Source organism: Ursus americanus, chromosome 8 (genome assembly GCF_024610735.1).
Source record: "Ursus americanus isolate L20-20 chromosome 8, mUrsAme1.1.p, whole genome shotgun sequence".
In the NCBI taxonomy this organism is placed as follows: Eukaryota; Metazoa; Chordata; class Mammalia; order Carnivora; family Ursidae; genus Ursus; species Ursus americanus.
This window is the reverse complement of record NC_142134.1, coordinates 66,519,792-66,543,109: the sequence shown is the minus strand read 5'-3', so window position 1 is coordinate 66,543,109 and position 23,318 is coordinate 66,519,792. Positions and strand designations below refer to the sequence as shown.

Sequence of the window (23,318 nt, the reverse complement as noted above, 5' to 3'; positions counted from 1 at the left end):
ACTTTTTGGGTTTTGTTTTTTTTTTTTTTTTAAGATTATTTATTTATGAGAAAGAGAGAAAGTGTACAAGTGAACTCAAGCAGGCAGAGGGGCAGAGGGAGAGAGAGAATCCCAAACAAGACTCTCCGCTGAGCCCGGAGCCAGACCGGGAGCTCGATCCCACAACCCTGAGATCATGATCTGAGCTGAACTCAAGAGTCAGACGCTTCACCAACTGAGCCACCCAGGAGCCCCATGCTTTTGTTTTGTTAAGAAAAGAAGAACTTACAAAAAGTAAGATATATCATGTTTCAAGATTATTTAGTGCTTTGATAAAATAACATCTAGATAACAGATTCAGAGCTAGAGGCAGGAACAGAAACATAAGCGTCCTCGCTCCCAGGCTGGCCTCATGCCATTTCTCAAAACCGTCTTTCAGGTTCCTAAGTAATTCCTTCCCCTGTTCTCCAAATGCAGGTCTACGTACTCCATATATATACTGTCATATAAAATATCAACTAGTATGTCTAATTTCACACCTACCAGCTCAGGAATCAGACACACTTAAGTCACCCATACATTCATATACAAATTTATATACATCTACACATTTTAGTTTCCCTGAGACTAAAGAAACTACCACAGACTAACAGGTATGAATAGGTAAATAACAGAAAACAACATTAGCTCAATTAGCATTAACAGTGAAAAGACATGACCTGGGGCATATTGTCACTTACCGTGACTAAATTGAAATTGCCATAATTACTCTAAATTCAAGAGTCTAAAACTTATGCTGTATAGTGCGAGAAAAAGGCTAGATGGCAAAGAAGGAAAATCTCTCATTATTCACTGTGTATCTTTGGGCAAATGAGTCATTCTTTCCTGGTTAAGAGTTGAACTGTATGGACCCAAAATGTCTTCAAATTTCAGAAAGTCAAAGTTTAGTGGAACTGATTGACTTATAAAGTTTACTGAAAATCTCTATAACCAAGTTCAATCCCATACATTGCACTTGGTCGTCACTTAATTTCCCTTTAAATTCGTAATTACCCCAAATATCACCTCTTAAAAAAAGGTAATAATTTATATTAAAAGTCAGGGGCGCCTGGGTGGCATAGCGGTTAAGCGTCTGCCTTCGGCTCAGGGCGTGATCCCGGCGTTATGGGATCGAGCCCCACATCAGGCTCTTCCGCTATGAACCTGCTTCTTCCTCTCCCACTCCCCCTGCTTGTGTTCCCTCTCTCACTGGCTGTCTCTATCTCTGTCAAATAAATAAATAAAATCTTTAAAAAATAAATAAATAAATAAAAAATAAAAGTCAAAAAAAGAATCTTCACCGGAGCTTAACTACGCTTAGGGAAAAAATGAGGAAATTCAGTGTTTATGCATAAAGTTAACAACTGCCATACCATTAAAACTGCATAGTTACTAAGGGAGTAGCACTGAATGGTGGTGATATTTTCATCCGAGTAGAGTATATGGCACCCATCTGACTTCCAGCCTCCTTGTCCGTTCAGCAAATCGAAATCCCACTGGGCGGCCACAGCATCTGCTCCATGCGCGATTCGACGCAGCGTCACATTAACAGGGATGTGGTGGGTATCCACGTTCACACCATCTGGAGAAAATGGGAAATGAAAATATTTCTGAAACAAACTTCAGAAACAATTAAACGTCGACTTACACACTAATGGGTACTCTGCGGTATCTTTTTTCACTAGGGACTCATTAAAATGAGAAGGGACAAAAATAAGCATTTTTGAGGTACGGGCTCTCATAAAGTCCCACTGTCCAGTCACTACGGGAGACCAGAAACCACGTAACAAACCTATTTTGGTGAGAATCACGGGGGTAACCACCGAACGCCGTTTTCCATCGTCAGCCAAATTTGTTGAATTCCCGGTGGCTGGGAAAAGCTTTCCGTTGCGGAAGGCGAGGAGCTGAAGCTTATAGAGAGAGTCATCAGTGGGTCTGACTTCCCTTTTTTGCTTTGGTGAGAAAAGGGAAGGAGGAAACTGAATAGAAGCCTCGACGATAGTATTCTGAATATACATAAAAAACAAAATCAGAGAAAGGTTGCCATATTAGCGTGCAGGAACCAGAAAGAATAGTTCAGATGGTCACGAGTGTTTTCTAACTGCATGCTACTGAACAGCTTTCTAAGTGGATGTATACGAAATTTAATAGAAGAATTTATGAGGGACGTGAAATATCTGAACTCCACACCAAAGCACAGAAGAAGCATAAAATAAAGAGAAATGCAAACTCTATTTCAAAGAGTTAAAGTCATAAACAAGGAATTATTTCAGACAATAAAGTGAATTTTCCCATGGTAACAAATACTGCTGACGTCAAAAGCATTAAACAGATCAGGGATCTCGGTGATCACTCTTTCTATCAATTGTGCAACGACCAATTATAGAATAAGCACTTATGCAGCTTACTGCCAATGTGAGTTTAATTAATTTGGACTTATGGAACTCTAAGGGGTTTTAGGATGGATTCAAACTGTCAACAAAAAGAAATCCTACAGACTTAATAGAAACTTAGAGTCAAGCAAACTCTGATTTTAGCAGAAGTGCCCCTGAGACTAAGAAACATGTTAGAAATCAAGTTAGAAAAACATAGTAACAAACAGAACAGCTGGAAATGCTGGCTGATCACTGAATGTTTGACATACTTCTTTATTAGGGATTGTTAAACTATACCTTATTCAGCAGTCGATAAAAAATAAATCTGTATACCAAGGAGGCAAATAATTAACCACTTAAAAAAATTCCCTGTTTTAAGAATTGATCACAAAGTTTTTCTCTTGACATCAATCTCTCTCCCATCCAATGTCCACATTGCCAACAGAATTTCCTCCTAAGAAACACATTTGATCTTATATTCATTTAAAGAACACCCCAGTTCTCCAACGTTTAGAGAATACTGCCCCCTCAATCCTAAGTACATCATATGATTTGGCTAAAATCTACATCTCAACTTCTTCTCTAACATTCCCTATACCACCACCTGTAACCTGGCCACCCTGAATGTATCAAGCCTTGAGATTTCCTACATTTTTTATGCCACTTGTGAGCGCTGCACACGCCAGGACCCCTTGCTGAAATGCTCTGCTGTTCTTTTGTCTGGCAAACTCTTGAACGGGGTAGATCTGATTTCTAGCAAGATAATTCTGCAGGCAATGTTAAAGATGGATCAGAGTAAGAGCGGGGGACAGCCAGGAGAAAGACATCCTTAACGTGGGGCTTTTTTGGATGATTAATTACATGACTCCTCAGTACACTGCTTTTCCAGTGAGCTGCTCCCTCGTCTGGCCTCAAGTGGTATTCTGCACACATCTGTAGCGCAACTAATACGTGCAATATCACAGTGCAACTCGCTGTCTGCCCCTTGAACTACAGTGGCAGGATTTTTGAGTGCAGATCATCTCACTTATTTTTCCGGACCCCCTATGTTAATAATTGTTCCTGGCACATGTATTTGATAAAAGTAACCCACTGTTTGTTAAACTAATGAAAGTCTGTATGGCATGATCATATTTTTAAAAAGGTTCTATTTAAGCAAGTGATTAACTTTAAAATGAGTTTTTAACAGCTGTGCTTAGAACAATGCTGGAACACACTGGACATACACAAATATCTGCTGAATAAAGTATTTTGATAGAGTATTGGAAGTTTGAATACTTCTTTTAAATTGGAGATGCCAAGAAGATAGTTGGTAGAAATATTTTGCCTAAGAAACATTCACAAAAAGGTTTCTACTATTCTCACTTAGAAACATAATTAATAACCTGATGGAGACACAAAGTCTGTTATAAATTCATCCAGTAAATTTCTATTCTGTATATAAATTTATCTGAAGTGTGAAATGAGGTATGCAAAAAAGGAAAAACATCAACAGATCAACTCGGTCAAAATCCTGATAAAGCGTTAACATACTAGACATTTATTAAAACTTAAGAACTATGAGATTCAATAAAATAACTTTATCGTGAACACAAAATGACTCAAAAGCAAAGCACAACTCTCTGGGAAAGTGTTATGGGTTATCAAATTAATTTTAAAAAGAAGACATACTGGCATTTTCTAAAAGAGCTGGAAGAGGAAATGACATCTATGATTTCTAGAAGTCAGAAAATGTTTTCTACCAAAGTTTACACTTGTAAAACCATCCAAACAACAACAAATTATAAAAAGTCAGAGGAGTATGAACAGATCACCGAGAGATGAAAGCTACATACTTTGGCTTCTAAAATACCCTTTGAAGTCCAATATGGAATATGCCTCAATAATAATTACAGGGGCTCTGGGATGGACAGAGGATGGCTAGGAGCGCTGGAAAAACTGAATCAATGATGAATGATGTCTGGATTTTTATAGTAAGAATATAATATTTGTATATTTCATTTCTTTAAAAGAAGTGATTGTTTATTATGGAAAAGTTGTGAATCTCATGAACCAAATCACCGAGGAACACCCATTTGTTACATTTATCATGATTTTACCTTTTGCCACTTGACCTCTAGGCAAGGAACCAGTCTGTCATTTTATTTAACCATCTATTCATTCTAAAATGTAATAATCACTGCAATGGAAACAGACGTGGCAAGTACAGCTAAGGAATCAGAAAAAGGCACTCTTAAAACCCTTGGGAAATATATGTTTTTGGGGTCTCATGTTCATTATTGCAGGTCATATGCCACCCCTAGGAAAGGAACATAAGATCTGAAACAAGAAACCAGGATGTGGGTCCCAGCCTCAGCACTTCGTGGCCCCTAACACGGCACAATTTTGCTTACGCTCTCTGGGTCTCCTCTGTCACAGGCGTGGAATGATCGTTCTAACAAATGGCTGTGAGGACCACAGGGGATCATGACCGTGACAAGCACAAGAGACTACATAACCGTGGGTGGTACTTTTATGACTATTACTGCCTCAGTGTGACGGGTGGTTATCTGGAGGCTGGGGAGACAGAAAATGCCTTCAAATAATGGACTTACCAACAATCACCTAGAACCTCAACATATTTTGACTTCCACACTTCATTTTAAGTCTTAATTTCAATACTAAAAATCGACAAGGTATGAACACACATGAAATGGATGTTACCATGGAGATTTTATTATTTTATTTGCAAAATTCATGTATATTTCCCTACTTACAATGACATTAAACCAGGAAGAAAATACACATCATAAAGGATATTAATTCAAATACTTCCACTAGATTTTAACACCTTTCCTTCTGAAACAATGTGAACTTCTGCTACTGTGGAATTAATAAATTAAAATTTCCTGAAATCCTAATTTTGCTCACTTCTATAGAATTCTAACAGTAAAACTGGAACGAGTCAAAGAGGCACCTGCCTTAAAACAGTAAAATACTACAACAAATAATAAAAATACTAACGTAATCATGTTGTCTTAACTTGATTTTAAACAGATAGATACAATACGTCCTGATTTTCTTGTGTATAATTAGTTATTAAGTGCGTACCACTTTTTGATTATCTCACTGCTAAAAATTAACAGGGATTACGTTTGCCTTCAGAATCAAGTTTTTAACTAACTTTCCTTGCTAATTAAAGCTTTGGCTGTTAAATTTTATCCAGCAGTATTTATTGGATGTTTCGTTGTTCTGTGCTAGGCACTCTGGAGATACACGATGAGTAAGCCATGGTCCCTGCCTCAAACATTCATAATCTAACAAGGGAGAGACAACAACAATAAAACAATACTGAGAACATCTATTAAGTGCTTTTTCTGTGCTGGACACTATTATGAACGTCTACACATTTGTCTCATTTAATCATCTCAATAACCCTTTGAGCTATGTACTATTTCATGATGCCTATGTAACCAATGAGGAACTGAGATTCAGAGAGGTTAAGGTACTTTCCCAAGTTTGCACAGCCGTTAAGTGGGGGAGAAGAAGAGACCACATTCTCTGTCACCATATCCCATGGCTTCTCACTATAACTCAACCTACCATGATACCTTCTAATCAGCTATCCATAATAGCTTCTAATTATTCTGGAGGATGAACAAGGCACTATGAAACTAACAAGCAGTGATGAATTCTCAGGAAGAGAAGGAAGGTACTATTTGAATGGAGTCTTAGAAACACAGCAGCAAGGCTTTTACCAGGCAGGGGTGTGGGACCGAGGGCAGGAGAAGAGGCAAAAAGGAGGGAGGGGGCATGAAGACATAAATGACTGGTCTGGAAAGTTAAAGAACTTTAGTTGGGCTAAAACCCTAGGGGTTGAGAATGAGGGAAATAGGGAATGCATAGAGAAACACTGATTTTTACATTACAGTCAAGAAAACATTAAAGAACCAGTCTTTTAGGCTATATTACAGCTGAACTCAAAACACCAGCGAGTTCTAAAAGCTCTTAGTCATGTATCGAAAACAGGTACTGTCTGGTGATGCTAGCATAGTCTGTTATGGTACTAACGGGGGAAGGAAGCACTCGGTGAAGACAACAGCAGAAATTCGGTGCTGTAAGAGTCAGCTGACAGCTACTTCAGTCTCGCCGTGGCCCCCCGACTGAGGCCAGGCACTGGAACTCACTGCTGACTCAAGCCCTAGCTCTGCCCTCAAGCGATCCTCGGTCTGGTGAAGGAGCCACAAAACCCATTTGGCTACTGTGTATCACGTGCAATGACAAAGAGAGGAGAAGAGTATTACAGGCAAAGTATGCAAGAGAAATAAAGGAGATGAGGGTAGGAGAGGACGGACAGGGTCGTATTCAGTCACAGTTTCTTGAAGGTGACATTTCTGCACACAGCCAAATTGCCCGGGAAAGGGAAGAGGAGGAGCTGGGAATTCTAGAAGAATTAGCATGAGACTGGCCGACGGTTGGAAGAGAAGCCAAAGGATGTCTGCTGTTACTGGACCGAAGAAAGAGGGCAGGAAGAGTTATGTGGCAGGAGTGCAGATAAATGCCAAATGAGAAGGCTACCCACGGCCAGCCTCCAGACAGACACAGAGTATCTATCAGGGAATGAGCAAGGTCAATTTCCATGCTGGGTAGATCCAGGATAATGCTAACAATAGGAACCACCTGAAATGATGCAGATACGGACAACCTACACGGCTTCTGCAAATGGGAAGGCTCCTGGAGGCCCTCAGTTGCTAAAGGGTGGACGGACTGGGTGGTGCTCCTCGGAGGACCAGCTGGGGAGGCACTCAGGAACTGGCACAGCAGCTAATTTTGCTAGAGGGTAAGGAAGTATTTCAGTATCTTACTGACTATCCTGGTTGCATTGGTACATGCTGGTCGAACACCAGGTAGGCCTAGGTAGACCAATCTGTATGAGAAGGATGGATTTTAAGGAAGAGCCTAGAGACCCAAAGACTAAATGGGAAGTCACAATGGTTTGGGTAATACAGAATTCCAAACCAGACTGTGATGGTACAAAGACAGAAGGGCAGAGATCGAAGAAATACATAGGGAGCAATTCAAGTGAGGCTCCTATTGCTAACAGAACTGCCTTTTTAGAGGTTTAACTTCATATGTTAGCATATTCTCCCATTCAAGGGTAATATCATCAATTAGGAGGTGTTAGCGATATCTACTTAGTATATGCAAGGCATTAAAAAAAAAAAAAACACATGCAAAGAGAGTAAAAATTGCCCTAATATAATAAAGTTAAAAATGTAAAGTAAGTTTTCTATTAAAGTGTTAAAGCATTTTGCTCTGTTGATGTTATAATTTTTAACTAATTTTATGTCATGAAGGATATATTCCATTCTCACTTGGTTTAATCATGTCCATCAATGAAGCATGAATAATAGTGTAATGTGTCCTTGGTTTCTGGCCACAGATGATCTTAAAAGGATAGACTAGTATGAAATTGACAAATCTGAGTGTGTTCATTTAAAGCTCTCTACTCTGGCAGGTAGAAACTCTCCTTACCCAGAAGGGTAGCTTGTGAAATTGATGAAATGTAGGGTTTCATCATTTGTAATCCCTTTCTACCAACTATGATCATCTAAGATAGAAGGGTTCATCAATTTTAAGTGCTCCTCAAAGACACATGCCTCTCTCTCTTGGGCTGGTGTGCGATGCTGTTTCTCTGCCTTCTGTGGTATGTTCTTACCGGCGAACAACACAATAAGGAAAACAGCAGGTTTGCAGGAGTATGGCTGGGTGCGTTAAGTACCCTCCCAGAGCGAAGAGTCACAAATAAATCTTGCCAATTTTCCTCTGAGTATGTTATATCAAGTAAATATATTATCAATAGACATTCCGACCTAGCTGAGACTGTCTTGGGGTGGGGGGGTGGACTATTTCTAAATTTGGCAAACCAGCTCTCCTTATGGAGGTCACCCACAGCAAAGTATAACAAAATAATGTTAATTTTCATTCATTCATTCATCATGTGGATCCATCCATCCATCCATCCGTCCATTCAATATTTACTGAGTGCCCACATCCGTCCATCCAGCCAGCCAGCCATTCAATATTTACTGAGTCCCCACAAAGTACTAGGACACCTAACACCTGTTTGATCAATTAGCATGAAGCCTTTAAAGTGAATGCAATACTGGTTGTGATATAATTCAGGGACAACCCACAAACAAAGAACGTACTATGTAATTAAAATCCACAGAGAACATAGTTACACATGGCCACACAAAGCTAAATGAGAAAATGTAGGTTCCATTAGGGTGTCGGAATTGTACCTTCAATGTAGTTTAGTGAAACACATCCTTACCCCAAATGTTAAAACTCAATAAAAATGCTTTTCATTTTGCTTGCTGCAATAAAACACACATTTTCTGAAGACAGATCACATGTTTGCACTTCTTTGCCAAAAATCTTGATCCACAGCTTGCCTGATTAAGTGCCCGATCTCAAGGCTGGCTTTTCCATTAGGTCCAGTGGGCACAGAGCCAAGAGCACACAATACTTTGAGGAGGTCTACGAAAATGTTTTCATGTCTTTAAAATCGGGAGCATAAAAATGAACTTTCAGGTCAAAGAAAATGTTCTAATATGTATTAATATATTCATCTTTTTACCACTTGCAATCATAAAATGTGATTTTGATATTTTTGTGTGGAGAATGGGGTCCAAAGGGCAAAAGTGTGTAGGCCCATGAAAATCATAGCATGTCCCTTCCTCGTCTGAATTTCTTTTCAAACAACAGCCAAATAATACCAATAGCCACCCCACCGCCAAATAGCTTCTGATAAGGTTATTTTGCAAAGCAAACCATTTTGAGTATTCTAATCTGACAGCACTAACAGTAAAGGGTCTTAAATGCTTCTAGAATATAACATACCTTTAGTGCCAGACTTGAAAACGTATTTGAGACATTGCACTTAAAGCTCAGCTGCTTGTCCAGGTTTCCATCCGGGTCCCGCCTCCCATACTCGGAAAGGCCTGTCCGGTCAGCGGCCGCCACCTTCTGGAACACGGTGCACGTCATCCCAGCGAAGCCCGCGGCCTTGATGACATAAGCTTCCAGAGCAATATTGGGTGAATACTTCAAAAGTCAAACAGGAGTTATGAAAGATTTACAGCATGAGGGAAAAGCACTTTCCAAGAGTTTTCAAACACAAAACACTGTACATAAGCTAGAGGCAAAAGCTCACCTCCTAATTTAACAAAGACACTGTGCAGGTAACTGGCACATAAAAAAGATGCTGAAAACAAAAGGATATTCTAAACTAGACACATACCAAGTGAGGAGACAAGTCGTAAAGTATGGAGGATCCGAGATAAGTGAGAAATCTATTAAAAATCATTTAAAGAGCACTTTGTAGGAAACTATAAGCTAAAAATGAAAGTGTCTTACAAAAAAAAAAAAACAAACTAGAGAAATCAGGGGACTCCCTTAATAATAATACAAGAGGAGTACTAGGGTTTGAGAAATACAGTGGTTTTTCTTTTTAGATTTTATTTATTTATTTGACAGAGACAAAGAGAGTAGGGGAAGCAGCAGCCAGAGGGAAAGGGAGAAGCAGGCTCCCCACTTAGCAGGGAGCCCAATGTGGGGCTTGATCTCACGACCCTGGGATCATGACCTAAACTGAAGGCAGACACTTAACCGACTGAACCACCCAGGCATCCCTGAGAAATACACTTTTAACAGTCGCCTCGTTCTGGGGCACTTGGCTGGCTCAGCTGGCAAAGCACGCGACTCTTGATCTTGGGGTCATGAGTTGGAGTCACGTTGAGTGTGGAGATTACTTAGATAAAAATTTAAAAAGTAAAATTAAAAAACAAAAAAACAAAAAAAATAAAACTCTCCTTGTTCCAACACTTCATGTCACATTCACTCTTTTCTGTTAAGGGGAGATCGAGTTCACTCTTTGCAGGCAGACAGCATCTCCGTCCTTTCTTTAAGGATGACTAAGTGAAGCTTACTGTATAGGCAAGGCACCATTCTAAGTAACTATATAGACAGTGTCCTCTTTTTCAAATTTTTTAAGCATAAAATTTCTGTGTAAGGTGTGTAAAATCTATTAGGAAGATAAGATACAAATTAAAAAATATAAAAGGCCACAAAGAATCTGCCAAGCACCATATGCATGGTAGAAAAGAACTGGTGGTTCCCCCAAATATTCAAGATTAACAAGTCTTAGCCTTAGCTTCTGTCGCACGGATGACACACTGTGAAAAATCTTACTAACTTCAATTGTATTTGTTAACAAATGACATTCCATTCTTTCGCTGAGCAGAGATACACAGAATTATGACAAATATGTCAAAAGAAAGAAAACTGCAGTTTTCAGGTACCCTGGAAGCTGTATCCTATTATAGATGCATAATTTTTACACTTTGAAGTGGAGTGTAGACACCTACAATGCACTTTTATTATATCCTTGAGTTCTCTGAAGAACCCATGAGGGTCAGAGAAAGGAAGAAGTTCTTGGAGCTGAGTAGTTAGGCAAAAGCATGGGGTTTAAAATGGATCTAAATGGCCAGGTAGGACCAAATGTGGCCATAAAAATGGCAAGCTGGTTTCAAGTAAGGTCACTACCTGAGAGAGAAAACCCTGAACTACATTGTTAGGACAGCAGTCACAGTAGCCCTCCTCCATTCCATTTACTACTCAAGGAGGTAATCCTAAACTTCATTGAGCAAAAGGAACAATAAAACACGGTATCATCAAAAAGATCCCAACGATCTTTGGGAAAACAGTAATCTTTAATTGTATAAAATCACAGGAGGAAGTCTAGAATATTCTATGAACTCACTGAAATAGTTAGGAAATGAAAACCATGGACCAGATCAGAGTGTGAGTCATAAGGGAATGACACATTATTTACATTTCACCACATTTTTAGAAAAAGTCAGCAGGACACCAGCTCAATTTAGCACAAATAAAATTTAATACTATTTAACTGAGTGATTATTAAATATAAAAACCCATCATTCCAAGAGCGAGACCGACTGGAAATGCCAAGAGTTCACAAGGGTTGGAGGGCCTCCCAGTTCTCTTTTGAAATTGGAACCTGGGCAAGCAATCAGACACTCTCTCAAAGCATCCCTCAGGGCCAGAACAGAACACTCGCTGGGCTGGACGGTAGGTCGATGACAGACAGTAAGCAAACCTACCGTGTGCTGATTTGGTTTTAGATTAAATGGTGAGAACCATTCAAATGGCAAATTAAGAAAGTATTTTCCAGGTACCAAAAAAATAGATTATTCAAAAGCAAAATGAGCTTTTAAACTGTTAAGACAACAGAAAATTCTGCAATAATCGGCAGTAATAGAAAATACCCTCCCTACCATGAAGGAAAAAAAAATCTATGCTTTTTAAGTTCAAGTTGACTTTCAAGGAATTTTTTTCTTGGAATTTTAGAACAATGTTACACTTACTGTTGAATAAACATGAGCTCCGTTTGCTAATCGGTAGGTCGCGATGCGCTGTAGACACTGAACAATTCTACTGCAGGCCCTCGCTTCTCTCTGTGCCAGCCACAGGACACGCTCATCAGCCAACATGATATTACTTGCAATGTCAACCATCACATCGCCTAGCTAGCAGGTGTGCAGGAGGGAAAAGACAGACTCTTAAAACCAATGCAGGATGTTTTACACATAATCAAAATCACAATGAGACACCCAGATTGGCCTTCAGGCTCCATGTTCACGTGAAAACCCAATGGCCACTTTATTTTTTCTCACTGAAACGTTTTCAGATAGGCATAGCACATTCGGTTAGGACCATTTGGTAACATTTAGCTCCCAACAGTAAATAATCACCAACTCATTGGTGAAGGATGGCAGGTGGTAACCCATTTGACAAGCGGGAAAAAAAGGCAATTAAATTAATCAAGGAGAAGGGAAAGATGGCCCATGGTTCCCAGACTAAAGAGATCTCAACTCTTTGGGAAAACATTTATAAACACCCCTTTCTGTGTAAGTGGTTTGTTTTTTTTTTTTTAAGATTTTATTTATTTATTTGACAGAGAAAGACAGCCAGCAAGAGAGGGAACACAGCAGGGGGAGTGGGAGAGGAAGAAGCAGGCTCCTAGCAGAGGAGCCTGATGTGGGGCTCGATCCCAGAACACCGGGATCACGCCCTGAGCCGAAGGCAGACGCTTAACGACTGCACCACCCAGGCGCCCCTCTGTGTAAGTGTTAACTCAGTATGACTATTAAGAAATACACATGGCCACCTCTTTTAGTATCCTGTCACGTCTAAAACTCTAGGTGTGTCCAGCTACTATGCGTTCCCCCCATGGGCTGGGACACCGGATGGGTCTTCGCACATACGGTTTCCACTACCTCGAATGAACTTCTTCTGTTCCTTCCAGCTTGATGAATGCTTTCAGATCCAGGGCCACGAAATAAACGGATCCTAAGAGGGGCTCACTTTTCCAGCACTTGTTTTGTTTCATTTACTGAATTCCTTTTATTAAGTTCAGTTCCTCACTCACAGATGTAAACATCTGTCAGACAACGCCAGCAAAGTGTCCATTAACTCTTGTTGACACTGACTTGTATGTCCCATGTCAGAGAAATGCAAGGAACAGTCCAGGCTCACGAGACACACTGGTGTCAAGGGGGTTTGGTATCGAGCATAATGTTCATGAGAGGGAGATCGATGGCAGAAAGAACTACAAAAGCATTCCAGAGGCAGGATCAGAGGATTTACAAGCTGCCTGGTCCTCTAATCAAGAAGCAAGTACCAAAGGTGTTAAGCCCCAAAGGCAAGCAAGAAAGCCAAGGCCCTTTCAGCAGATGTCTTTTGATCATCCCAGAAGATCCCAGATGAGTTTTTCAACCCTGTTCTGCATCCAATACTCTTCCCGAGATGTATAATATGAGGCTGAGGTGGAACTGGAAAATGTTGGGTCCATCCCACCCATGGTTCACTTCACAAACGAGACAAGAAATCCACCAGATCGCAACACTGGAACGCAATGGGATGGGGCAACTGGGTGAGGACAGGGCTGAAGAACACAACTTCAAATCCTGACGCGCTGGCTGAGCTGGACACTTCAGCTCTTGTGCCTTCCTTTATTTGTAAAAAGGGGGGTAATAAAAATCCTATCTTTTCTGAATGTTGTGAAGATTAAGTTCCTATAATAAATACTAGTTTCCTGAAACCATGCCTGGTTAGCTGTCTTCATTATTTTATTGCTCCTTTTTTTTTTTTTTTTAACATTTCAATTCCAGCACAGTCCTTTCTTTGAAGATAGTTCTAGAAGGAGTGTTAACAGGGGTGGTGCATTTATATCCAAAAATAGGTAAGAACTCATATAACTCAACAGCAGAAAAAACAATCCGATTTAACAGTCAGGTAGAGATGTGAATAGACATTTTTCCAAGGAAGACACACAGGAGACCAACAGGTACATGAAACGGTGCCCAACATGGCTAAGCATCAGGGAAATGCTAATTAAAACCACAGTGAGAGGTCACCTCACACCTGTGAAAACGGCTATCGAGAAGATAAGAGGTAACAAGAGCTGATGAGGACGTGGAGACAGGGGAGCCCTGTGCACTGCTGGTGGGAATGTAAATTGGTGCAGCCACTTACTTATGGAAAACAGTACGGAGGTTTCTCAAAGGATTAAAAACAGAACTACCATACGTTCCAGCAATTCCACTTCCAAGTATTTATCCAAGGAAAATGAAAACACTAATTTGAAAAGACATAAGCACCTCATGTTCATACCAGCATTATTTATAATAGCCAAGATATGGAAACAACCTAAGTGTCTATCAATGGATGACTGGATAAAAAAGATGTGATGTGTGCGCACGGCTGCACGCACACGCACACACACACTGGAATATTACACAGCCATAAGAGAGGACATCCTGCTGTTTGGACAACATGGTTGGAACTTAACGTGAGGTATTATGCTAAGTGAAATAAGTCAGACAGAGAAACACAAATACCATAGAATCTCACTTACACATGGAATCTTGAGAAAACAACAAAAAACCAAAATGAAACAAAAAACCACCAAGAGAACAGACTGGTGTTTCCCAAGGTGGGAGTGGGCAAAACAGGTGAAGGGAATCAAAAGGTACAAATTTCCAGTTATAAATAAGTCATGGGGATGTAATGTACAGCATGGTGACTACAGTTAATAATACTGTATTACATATTTGAATGATACTGTATTGCATATTTGAAAGTTGCTAAGAGAGATCTTTCTCATGACAAGAAAAAAATGTTGTAACTCTACGGTGATGGATGTTAACTAAACTTATTTTGGTGATCGTTTCACAATACACACGGACACTGAATCATTATGTTGTACACCTAAAACTAATATAATGTTATCTGTCAATTACACCTCAGTAAAAAACAAAAAATTAAATTGAATTTAAAGAGAGGGGTGCCTTTTTAAAGTCTGTGTTCATATATAAATAGGACCAATGCATCCAGCAAAACTGCCTTTCTCTACTCTCTAAAGTGCTGCCACTTCATTCAATTAAAAACAGTTTACTGACTTCTTAATGCCCCTAACATAGTATATCACAATTCTTTCCTTATTTTATTTCCAACGTAAACATCTCGAGGACAGAGAAAACACAATGTCTCACTTATATTTATACCCTTACTCAGTAGTAAAACTCCTACTGTAGAAGCCAATAGCTACACAGTTCCATTAACTCACTGACTATTTATTGAGGACCAAGGTAAGCCAGACACTGTCCAGAGCAATGGAGATACAACAGTAAGAGAAACATACAAGATCTACCTGGTGGCTTATAATCTTTGAGGAAAATACAAAACAAGCCAGTAAACGCATTTTTTATAAGTGACTAGGGGTTATGATAACCTCACTGAACAAACGTACCAGAGTGATATCTGATGAAGAGTAATGGGATTTAATCCAAACACCCTATTTTAATAGACTCAGACATTCTCAAAGGGCATTTCCCCCAAACCCGAGACATTAACAAGATCAACTGAGAATTAGAAAGTCCAATATATAATCAACCTCAATGTAGTCCAGAGCCTATTCATTTTATACAACTCATGGATTATTAGCATCCTAGGATATATTCTACATATCCCTAATAAACAGGAATGGGGGTGAATTTCATTCTAACAGAAGCCCTCTAGGGCACCTGGGTGGCTCAGTCGATGAAGTGTCTGCCTTCAGCTCAGGTCATGATCCCGGGGTCCTGGGATCAAGCCCCGCATCAGGCTCCCTGCTCAGCAGGGAGTCTGCTTCTCCCTCTTCCCTTCTCGAACCCTGCTCATGCTCATTCTCTCTAATAAATAAAATCTTACAAAAAGAAAAAAAAGAAGAAACCCTTATTTCTGGAGTTATAAAGAAAGGCAATCATTCCCCAAATGGCAGGTGCTGAATATGTTCTTCAACCCATTTACTCAACAATTGGAAAAAGAACTACCAACTCTGAACAGGAATTTAGAGTAGCTGGAATAACTTGGCTAAGTGTCTATTATTACCTATTGCTATTTCAAATTTTTATGCAAAAATAAATAGGTAAAAGAGATGCTGTGGTTAAAATATGCTCTACAGCTACCAAAGAAATTTCTATTGGCTGCATACACCAAAAAGATAATATATAAGAATATCCGGACTCTAAGGTACTGGAGAAATAAATATATAAGGTGTTTATAAATTAGCGCAATTACAATTCCACTTGTCTCATGTTTTTTTTTGAAGTTTTAACGTATGGACATTATAAAGATCCAACGTGAGACCTGACAAATACATCATTTCTACTGCAAAACTGTAATTATTACCTGATCACAGAGCTACGGCTGAGGCCCACTAGGTAATGCCAGTCTTGCACTTTCACATGTGTTAATAACTGTAAAGAAAAGAATTCTCTCTACGAGGGTACACAACTAGCCAAGAGTGATTGCTTTCGCTGAGAACAAGCTATCTTTCTCATTATTTCATTCCAAATGGCTAAGAACTTAGGAAAGGGATTTGTTGCCAAAATACGCCCTGGAGCAGGTAATCATAAAATGCTGTATGCTTCTGGAGCTTGTTTACAAAAGCAGCTCTGCATCTGTCCCAGGGGCAAAAAAGGACACAAAAAGGATAACAGCGCATGAAAAATTACATTGGATTAAAAAAGTATTCCTACGATCTGACACACACAGATAGTTTGGCAACCGCAAGGAGCATCAGAAAGCATTGTGTTTCTCCTTGACCTCATTTCCCAAAGGCCACTCCAGCCACAAAAGGGTCAGAAGGAATCATGCACCTGCTCTTCCACTTGTCACACTAAATGCTTGAGGTTCAAATAAAAACACGTGCGAAGCACTTTTATCAAAGATAAAAGGGTAAAGAAATGGAAATGCCCCATGAGCAGCAAGGAAAGTGTGAGTGTCATTTGCTATAAGAATATTTCATGTTCCTCAATATGCATGTTTGGAAAATTCTGATCAAAATGAGATCCACATCATCTGTAAATTTCATGAACTTTCTGATATGTCAGCATGAAACACACAAGGTAATACGTAAACTAAACTTGGTATTTAATTTTGATGGAGGAGTGGAGTATAACCCCGAAGACAGAATATTTTTGTGCCTTAGAGTTAAATACTCCTGGATTAAGACTTCAACTCTGTCACCTGCCAGTTAAATGCCCATGAGTCAATCATTGAGTCTCTCCAAGCCTCAGTTTGTTTGCTCATTTGTGAAATGAGTCCAAGAACCCTAAGAGAATGGCTTGGAAGGCTGCATTCCACAGTAAAGTAAGAAAACAAAACTAAAGACAAATATCCTCCTGAGGCAATTCATGCCATTTTCGAGAAAAGCCAAGGTATCTAGGCTCCTCCCCAGTTTGCATTTTCGAGCACAAAGCAGCAGGGGGTAGCCCCCCAACCCACCCCCATTAAATCTAATAACCAGAAAAGCAAGAATTAGACTTGTGTGGGACTGGGCAGTTGTTTGAGGACAGGTAAGGTGGTGACGGGTTGTACAGGAACGACATGCAGTCCAAACTTGACTAGATAATAGTAATAATAATAATAATAATAATAATAATAATAGCTGCAGCTGGTATTATTATTAAGTTCAGGCAATCCTCATGATTTTTTCCTAGATACAAATTACATATAATACTGAGATCATACCTATCTCAAAATGTTATTGCCCTGCTTGCTTTTAATGAAGGACTTGCCCCACTGTGAAGCCAAGTTCTAAAAGTGTATTTATGTCCCTCTTCACTAGCTTCAATGTCCTGAGTGCCTCGGGATCCCACCGTAGGCTTCTCGGCTCGCTTAGTTAAGCAGTCAATATTCAGTGAGAGTCTCACTGTGATAATCACCAGGGCCTGTGGCAAAGATTAAAGACCTGATTTTATTGTGGTCTAGGAGCAAAGCTGGTAATGAGGAGAAGGACGATGAGGACCATGGGGGATCCAGGCAAACAGGTGAGGGGTGGGGGGGAGTGAGGTTGAGAATAATGCTGTGTGGAATAAATGTCACATTTATGGCCCATTTCCTCCCAAAAAGGATTTAAAGTAGCTTAGCAAAATAAAAAGGATTATTCTTTTTAATTAAGAAAACAAATAAAGAGTGGGAAATACAGACTTATAAGAAACAAGAGACACAGGTAAAAATATGCATCAGTGCAGAGCTTCTAGGACTCAGGGAAAATGGTGAAGATGATAACACAATTATCGACAGAAAGGAGAATATTTTGGGGCACCTCGGTGGCTTACTTGGTTAAGGGGTACCCACTCTTGGTTTCAGCTCAGGTCATGATCTCAGAGTCGTGGGATCGAGCCCCACATCGGGCTCTGCACTTAGCCAGGAGTCTGCTTGAGATTCTCTCTTGCTCTCTCTCTGTCTCAAATAAATAGATAAACCTAAAAGGAAGGAAGGGAGGAAGGAAAACATCTCCTCCAGGTCAACAAAGCCACTTTCGTGATAAATTCTCGGGACATATGAGGAACACTACTCCAGAGAGGCAGAATTTGGGGGGCGGTCTCCTGCACCCTCAGCCAGACCCTCACAATGAATGGAAGAGCTTAACTCCAGAGAGTCCTTCAATTCTCCTGAGGGAAGCAGATTTTGTTTTTTCTGATTAAAGACACCTATGTGCATCTCCCTTTCTGGGAGCACGGAGAACTAGGTACTCAGGATGATTCTTCTGCTACACGTGAAAAATGCTAAGTGAAAAGAAGTGAGAGGAAAAACTGCACCACTGACCAGTCAGAATATAAAGACTGCTCCAGAGGCCAAGAGCAAAACAGCAACAGGAATCCAAGGAGTCCTGAGGTTGAACTCTGACGGCCATGACCTGTGATCTGCCTTCCAGGCAGGGCCCGGGGCCCCACCAACGCAGCTCTACAAGGAGGTTACTGCATTGAGCTGACAACAAAAAGGGGATACCTCCAGGGTCAGTGAGAACCAGCAAGCAAACATGCCAAAGTCAAGACAGTTTCACAAGGTAGGAGGTGAAAAATCTCTTCCCTGACAATTTGTAAACACAGCTGATCTTCACATAGGACTAAGGTCAGACATCACATTATTTCTGAGGTCTGAAAAACCTCAAGCTGAGAACTAATTTCAAAGCGAACCCCTTACCTTGTATTGCCCCCCAGACACTAGACAGAAGCAAACAAACATCACATTTAATAAGGATACATTCGATTATTCCCATTAAGACTTCTTATCAACATTAATCAATATTGTTCTAGAGGGTCTCACTAATGTATAACCAGAAAAAAGAAAAATAAGAAAAAAAAAGGATACCATTTAAATAGGAATAAATATACCAAGTGTTATTTACTGGTGACATCTGTCTAGAAAATCCCATATAACCAACTGCAAAATTATGTGAATCAAAGTGCACATTTTTAAAAACCATAATCAAGGAAAATTGAACAAGGACTGGATATTTGATGATATTAAGGAATCAGAGCTCATTTGAGTGACATAATAACAGTATCATGGTTCTATTTTAAAGCTTCTGATATTTCAGGAAAATCATGGATGAAATAGGACATCTGGAATTTGCTATCAAATGTTCCTGCACTGAAAAAGGAAAACAAGAAAGAAAGAAGAAAGCAAGAAAAAGAGAAAGGAAAAAAAATAGAGAGAGAGAAGAGAGTGGAGGGAATGGGGACAAAGGAAGTGGACAGATAAAACAAGATTTCAAGCCTGGTGAAAGGTAAGACGTAGATATTAATGATAATACTCTTTTTCCTACCTTTCTGGAATTTTCCAATAAAAAAAGTTTCTGGGGCACCTGAGTGATTCACTTGGTTAAATATCTGTCTGCCTTCAGCTCAGATCATGATCTCAGGGTCCTGGGATCAAGTCTTGCATCGGGCTTCCTGCCCAGGGGGAGTCTGCTTCTCCCTCTCCCTCTGTGCTTTCTTTCCCTCTCTGGCTCTCTTTCAAATAAAATCTTTTTTTAAAAACAGTTTCTGAAAAGTATTTAGGAAGTTAAGCCCAAAGAATACTTTTTTTAAGAAGCAGGTCAGGGATTGAAAGCAAAGTTACTATGGTGGTTCTTGAAGCCGGTGCAAAATCATGCACCCAGTATCACCTCAGTCTAAATGCAAATTCTCAGACCTCTCCGCAGACACACTGAATCAGAAGCTCAGGATGCGGGGATGTACTGTATGGTGACTAACATAATATAATAAAAAAAATTAAAAAAAAAAAACAAAGAAACTCAGGATGCGGGCCCACCAATCCGTTTAACAAACATTCCAGGGGATTCGGATACACACTCAAGCTTTAGAAACCGTGTTCTAGAAAGGATAACAAAGCCAGGCGTGCGGGATCTCAGACCAGCTTAACAATACAGAAAAGTCTGACAAAATCAAGGGGAAAAAAAAAAATTAGCGCTACTGAAAAACAAAAGAAAACATAACTGTCAATACAGAAGTGATTATGTTTTAAGATAAGTACATGAAGAAGTTTACATTTTGAAAACTCTACATAAAAATGTGCCAAGTGAACTTTGTGGTCAACTCGCACTAAGGCTCAGGCCTCGCTCAAAGATTTACAAACTACAGCAAGAGGGGTGCATAACCAAGTCTGCTCTTTAGATCTATTCTCATCTTCTCAAATGCATATATATTGTTTTGCTAAGAGAGATCACCATGGTAAATATGGAGCAGACACTGAAATTGCCTGACAGACAACCTTCGGCAGTTTTTAAAAGACCCCACTAAATACGCCAATCACAGGGTAAAAAGCAGTTGCCTCACAACACTGTGCGTATGAATTACTCATAGCAGAGTCACTTTTTGGACATATTGCAAAAAATCAATTTAATTATTTGTCCAACTAAGCCGTGCGCATTTTAGGATACCCTGGAATGATTTCATGGTAATTAACATAAAATGAAGCCCTTAAACCCCATGATTTCTTTTTACTATTCTACTAAATGGTGAAAGCGATGGCCTATTACTTTAACTTTCCCAAGAATCTGATAGGATGTCTGTCACTGCACCACGTGATAACATTACATTTTTACTTCAATTATGCAATCTTGAATATTTTTCCTCTGTTTCTCCTATTAATGCTTAATACTTTGCCATCATTTGTTTCCAAAGTTAATTCAAACTTTACCTCCTATGTCAACCGTGCAAGGGACAGCAACCTCCTCCACACTACGTTTTTAGTTAGATAATTAAAGCACTCCAGCAATTCTTTTTTTAAAGGACCTCCTTCTTAGCTTCTGAGATGATAATGTTAAGAAGGGCAAATATCATTCTCGTTTTAAAAATAAAGGGCCCAATGTGAATAACTCATGAAACGAGCTCTACCTCCAGTCCTCAACAAGATGCTTCTACCTGAGCGCACACCAAAATAGCGGCCCACCGCCCGCACACAGTAGTAAACACGGTGAGATGTACACTTGTGGGCACCACCCTGCTCTTCACTAGCTGGGAGATGCACAAAGCTGCAAAGCTACCTCACGTCCAAACAGCGCAGCGTGGGAATACATTGGCATTATAGGATGGCAAACTATTTTTCAACGTCCACATTCCAGATGATATTCCAATTATTCGAGTGACTCAAACCATCCCACTTCCACGCATAACGTCTAATCATGTGGCAGCTAACCTGTGATTATACTGCATAATGGACAGCAGCACTACCACAGAGCCGGAATCCAGGCGGCTTCTCCCACCGCTGGGAAAATCTGCCACCGGAAGCAGGCTGTGGCCCAGAGAGACAGCCAAGCACCAAGACCATTCTTGAGAAAACTGCAGTCTGAAGTTCAGATAGCAACTGAATGTTATCTCATTATCAAGTGGTCCTGTTGACCTGGGTCCCATGTAAAGACATGTAACTATTTTCCGTCCTTTAGTAACTACATCCTATTAAAGAAAGCACCTAGGGTACTGGGGCTATAGCTCCAAGTCCCCAAACTTATCACCAAAACGCAAGCTATTAATAGTCCACCAAAAAAAAAAAAATTCCTTGGTTTAAATGATTTAGAAAAACAAGGCATAGTATTTACCTGTGAACATTACTAACGAATCTGAGATGTCCTACATAAAGAAATATATTAGACTTTGTTCACTCCAGTGTTTCCCCCACAGCTGTATGCTGAGTTCTTCCAGAATATCACGACAGGGCAACACTATCAGAAAGTAAGCATGATACAGCAGAAAGCCTCTGGATTATACACACAGGACTCTTGAGCTCCGTGTTCAATCCTGCTCTAACCTTGCTATATAGAAACTCAGACAAATCATTTAATTGTGTTTGGGCTTCTGTTCATGGCTTGATCTAGATTTGGTCTATCTCTAAAATCCATTTTTGCTTAAGTGACTCTATCAGATAAGAAACAGTTATCTATCAAATTCTCAGGTAGCTTGAAACTTACAGTTTAAGAATACATTAATCTGCATCAAAAATCTGACTCAAAACATTATTTTCTGCTCATTCATTCTTAAAATGGTGGTTGTCAATGTTTTCACCTAAAGGATATCATAGTTTTAAGAACATGGTCCTGTTAAAATATATTCATTTTCAAAGTCACTAAATTTTCCTAATTTGCATATTACAATCATTTGGAATTTCAAAAAGTTCCTAAAAAGTGGTTTCATTTTCCAGGACATTACAAAAGAAATGAAGCCATTCAATATAAGGTCTGGGTGACTAAAGCTCACATTAGGGATGGCTGTCCTGCCAAGGCACAGGAGCTAACCCACAGCCCCATTTACTCCTGAACAAGGTCTCCAACCCCAACCGTATCTAGTAAGCCTGACAGAGAATTCAGACAAACACAAAGCCCATCCCAGAGCCTCACGTGGAGCAGAGAACCAAGCCAGCAGTTCTCAGCCAGGGGCACAAGCCCCCATGCCCATCCTCAGAGCTCTAACAAGTTCCCTTGCCCACAAATAGATGGTAATAGCAGGTCCTACCTGCCCAAGGACACTACCTGTAGACACACCCAGAAACCCAAACAGAGGTGACTGGTGAAAAAACAAACCTGTGAAGGCTAGGAGAGGAGCCCCATTACTCAAATGCACAGACACCAACATAAGGAATCAAGGATCATGGGAAGTCACATAATTGTGACACCACCAAAGGAAACTAATAAAGTTCCAATAACTAACTCTAAAATAATGGAGAATCCATGACCTGTCAGACAAAGAATGTAGAATAATCCTGTTAAGGAAGTTTAGTAAGCTACAAGAAAACAGAGATAACTACACAAAACTGGAGAAACAATGCATGAACAAAACAATAAGTCTGACAAGGAAACAGCAGCCATTCAAAAACAAACAGAAATCTTGGAGTTGAAAAATATAATAACTGAAGAATTTAACAGAGTTTCAAAAGTAGACTCGACCATGCAGAAAAAAGAATCAACAACTAGAGAGGATAGGACATTAGATGTTAGAGTCAGAAGAGCAAAAAGGAAATGAAACAGAATGA

At 39.8% G+C, this 23,318-nt stretch overlaps 1 protein-coding gene across 1 annotated transcript in view; it reads right to left on the bottom strand.

The window, feature by feature from the left end:
* ADGRA3 (adhesion G protein-coupled receptor A3) overlaps positions 1–23,318 on the bottom strand; it is a 124,170-nt gene that overhangs the window by 23,601 nt on the left and 77,251 nt on the right. The window contains exons 11-14 of the mRNA XM_045771479.2: positions 11,825–11,986; positions 9,279–9,482; positions 1,811–2,024; positions 1,392–1,600 (exon numbers count right to left, since the gene is read on the bottom strand). Of these exons, the coding sequence (XP_045627435.2) occupies positions 1,392–1,600; positions 1,811–2,024; positions 9,279–9,482; positions 11,825–11,986 (789 nt within the window). The remainder of the gene's footprint in view (positions 1–1,391; positions 1,601–1,810; positions 2,025–9,278; positions 9,483–11,824; positions 11,987–23,318) is intronic.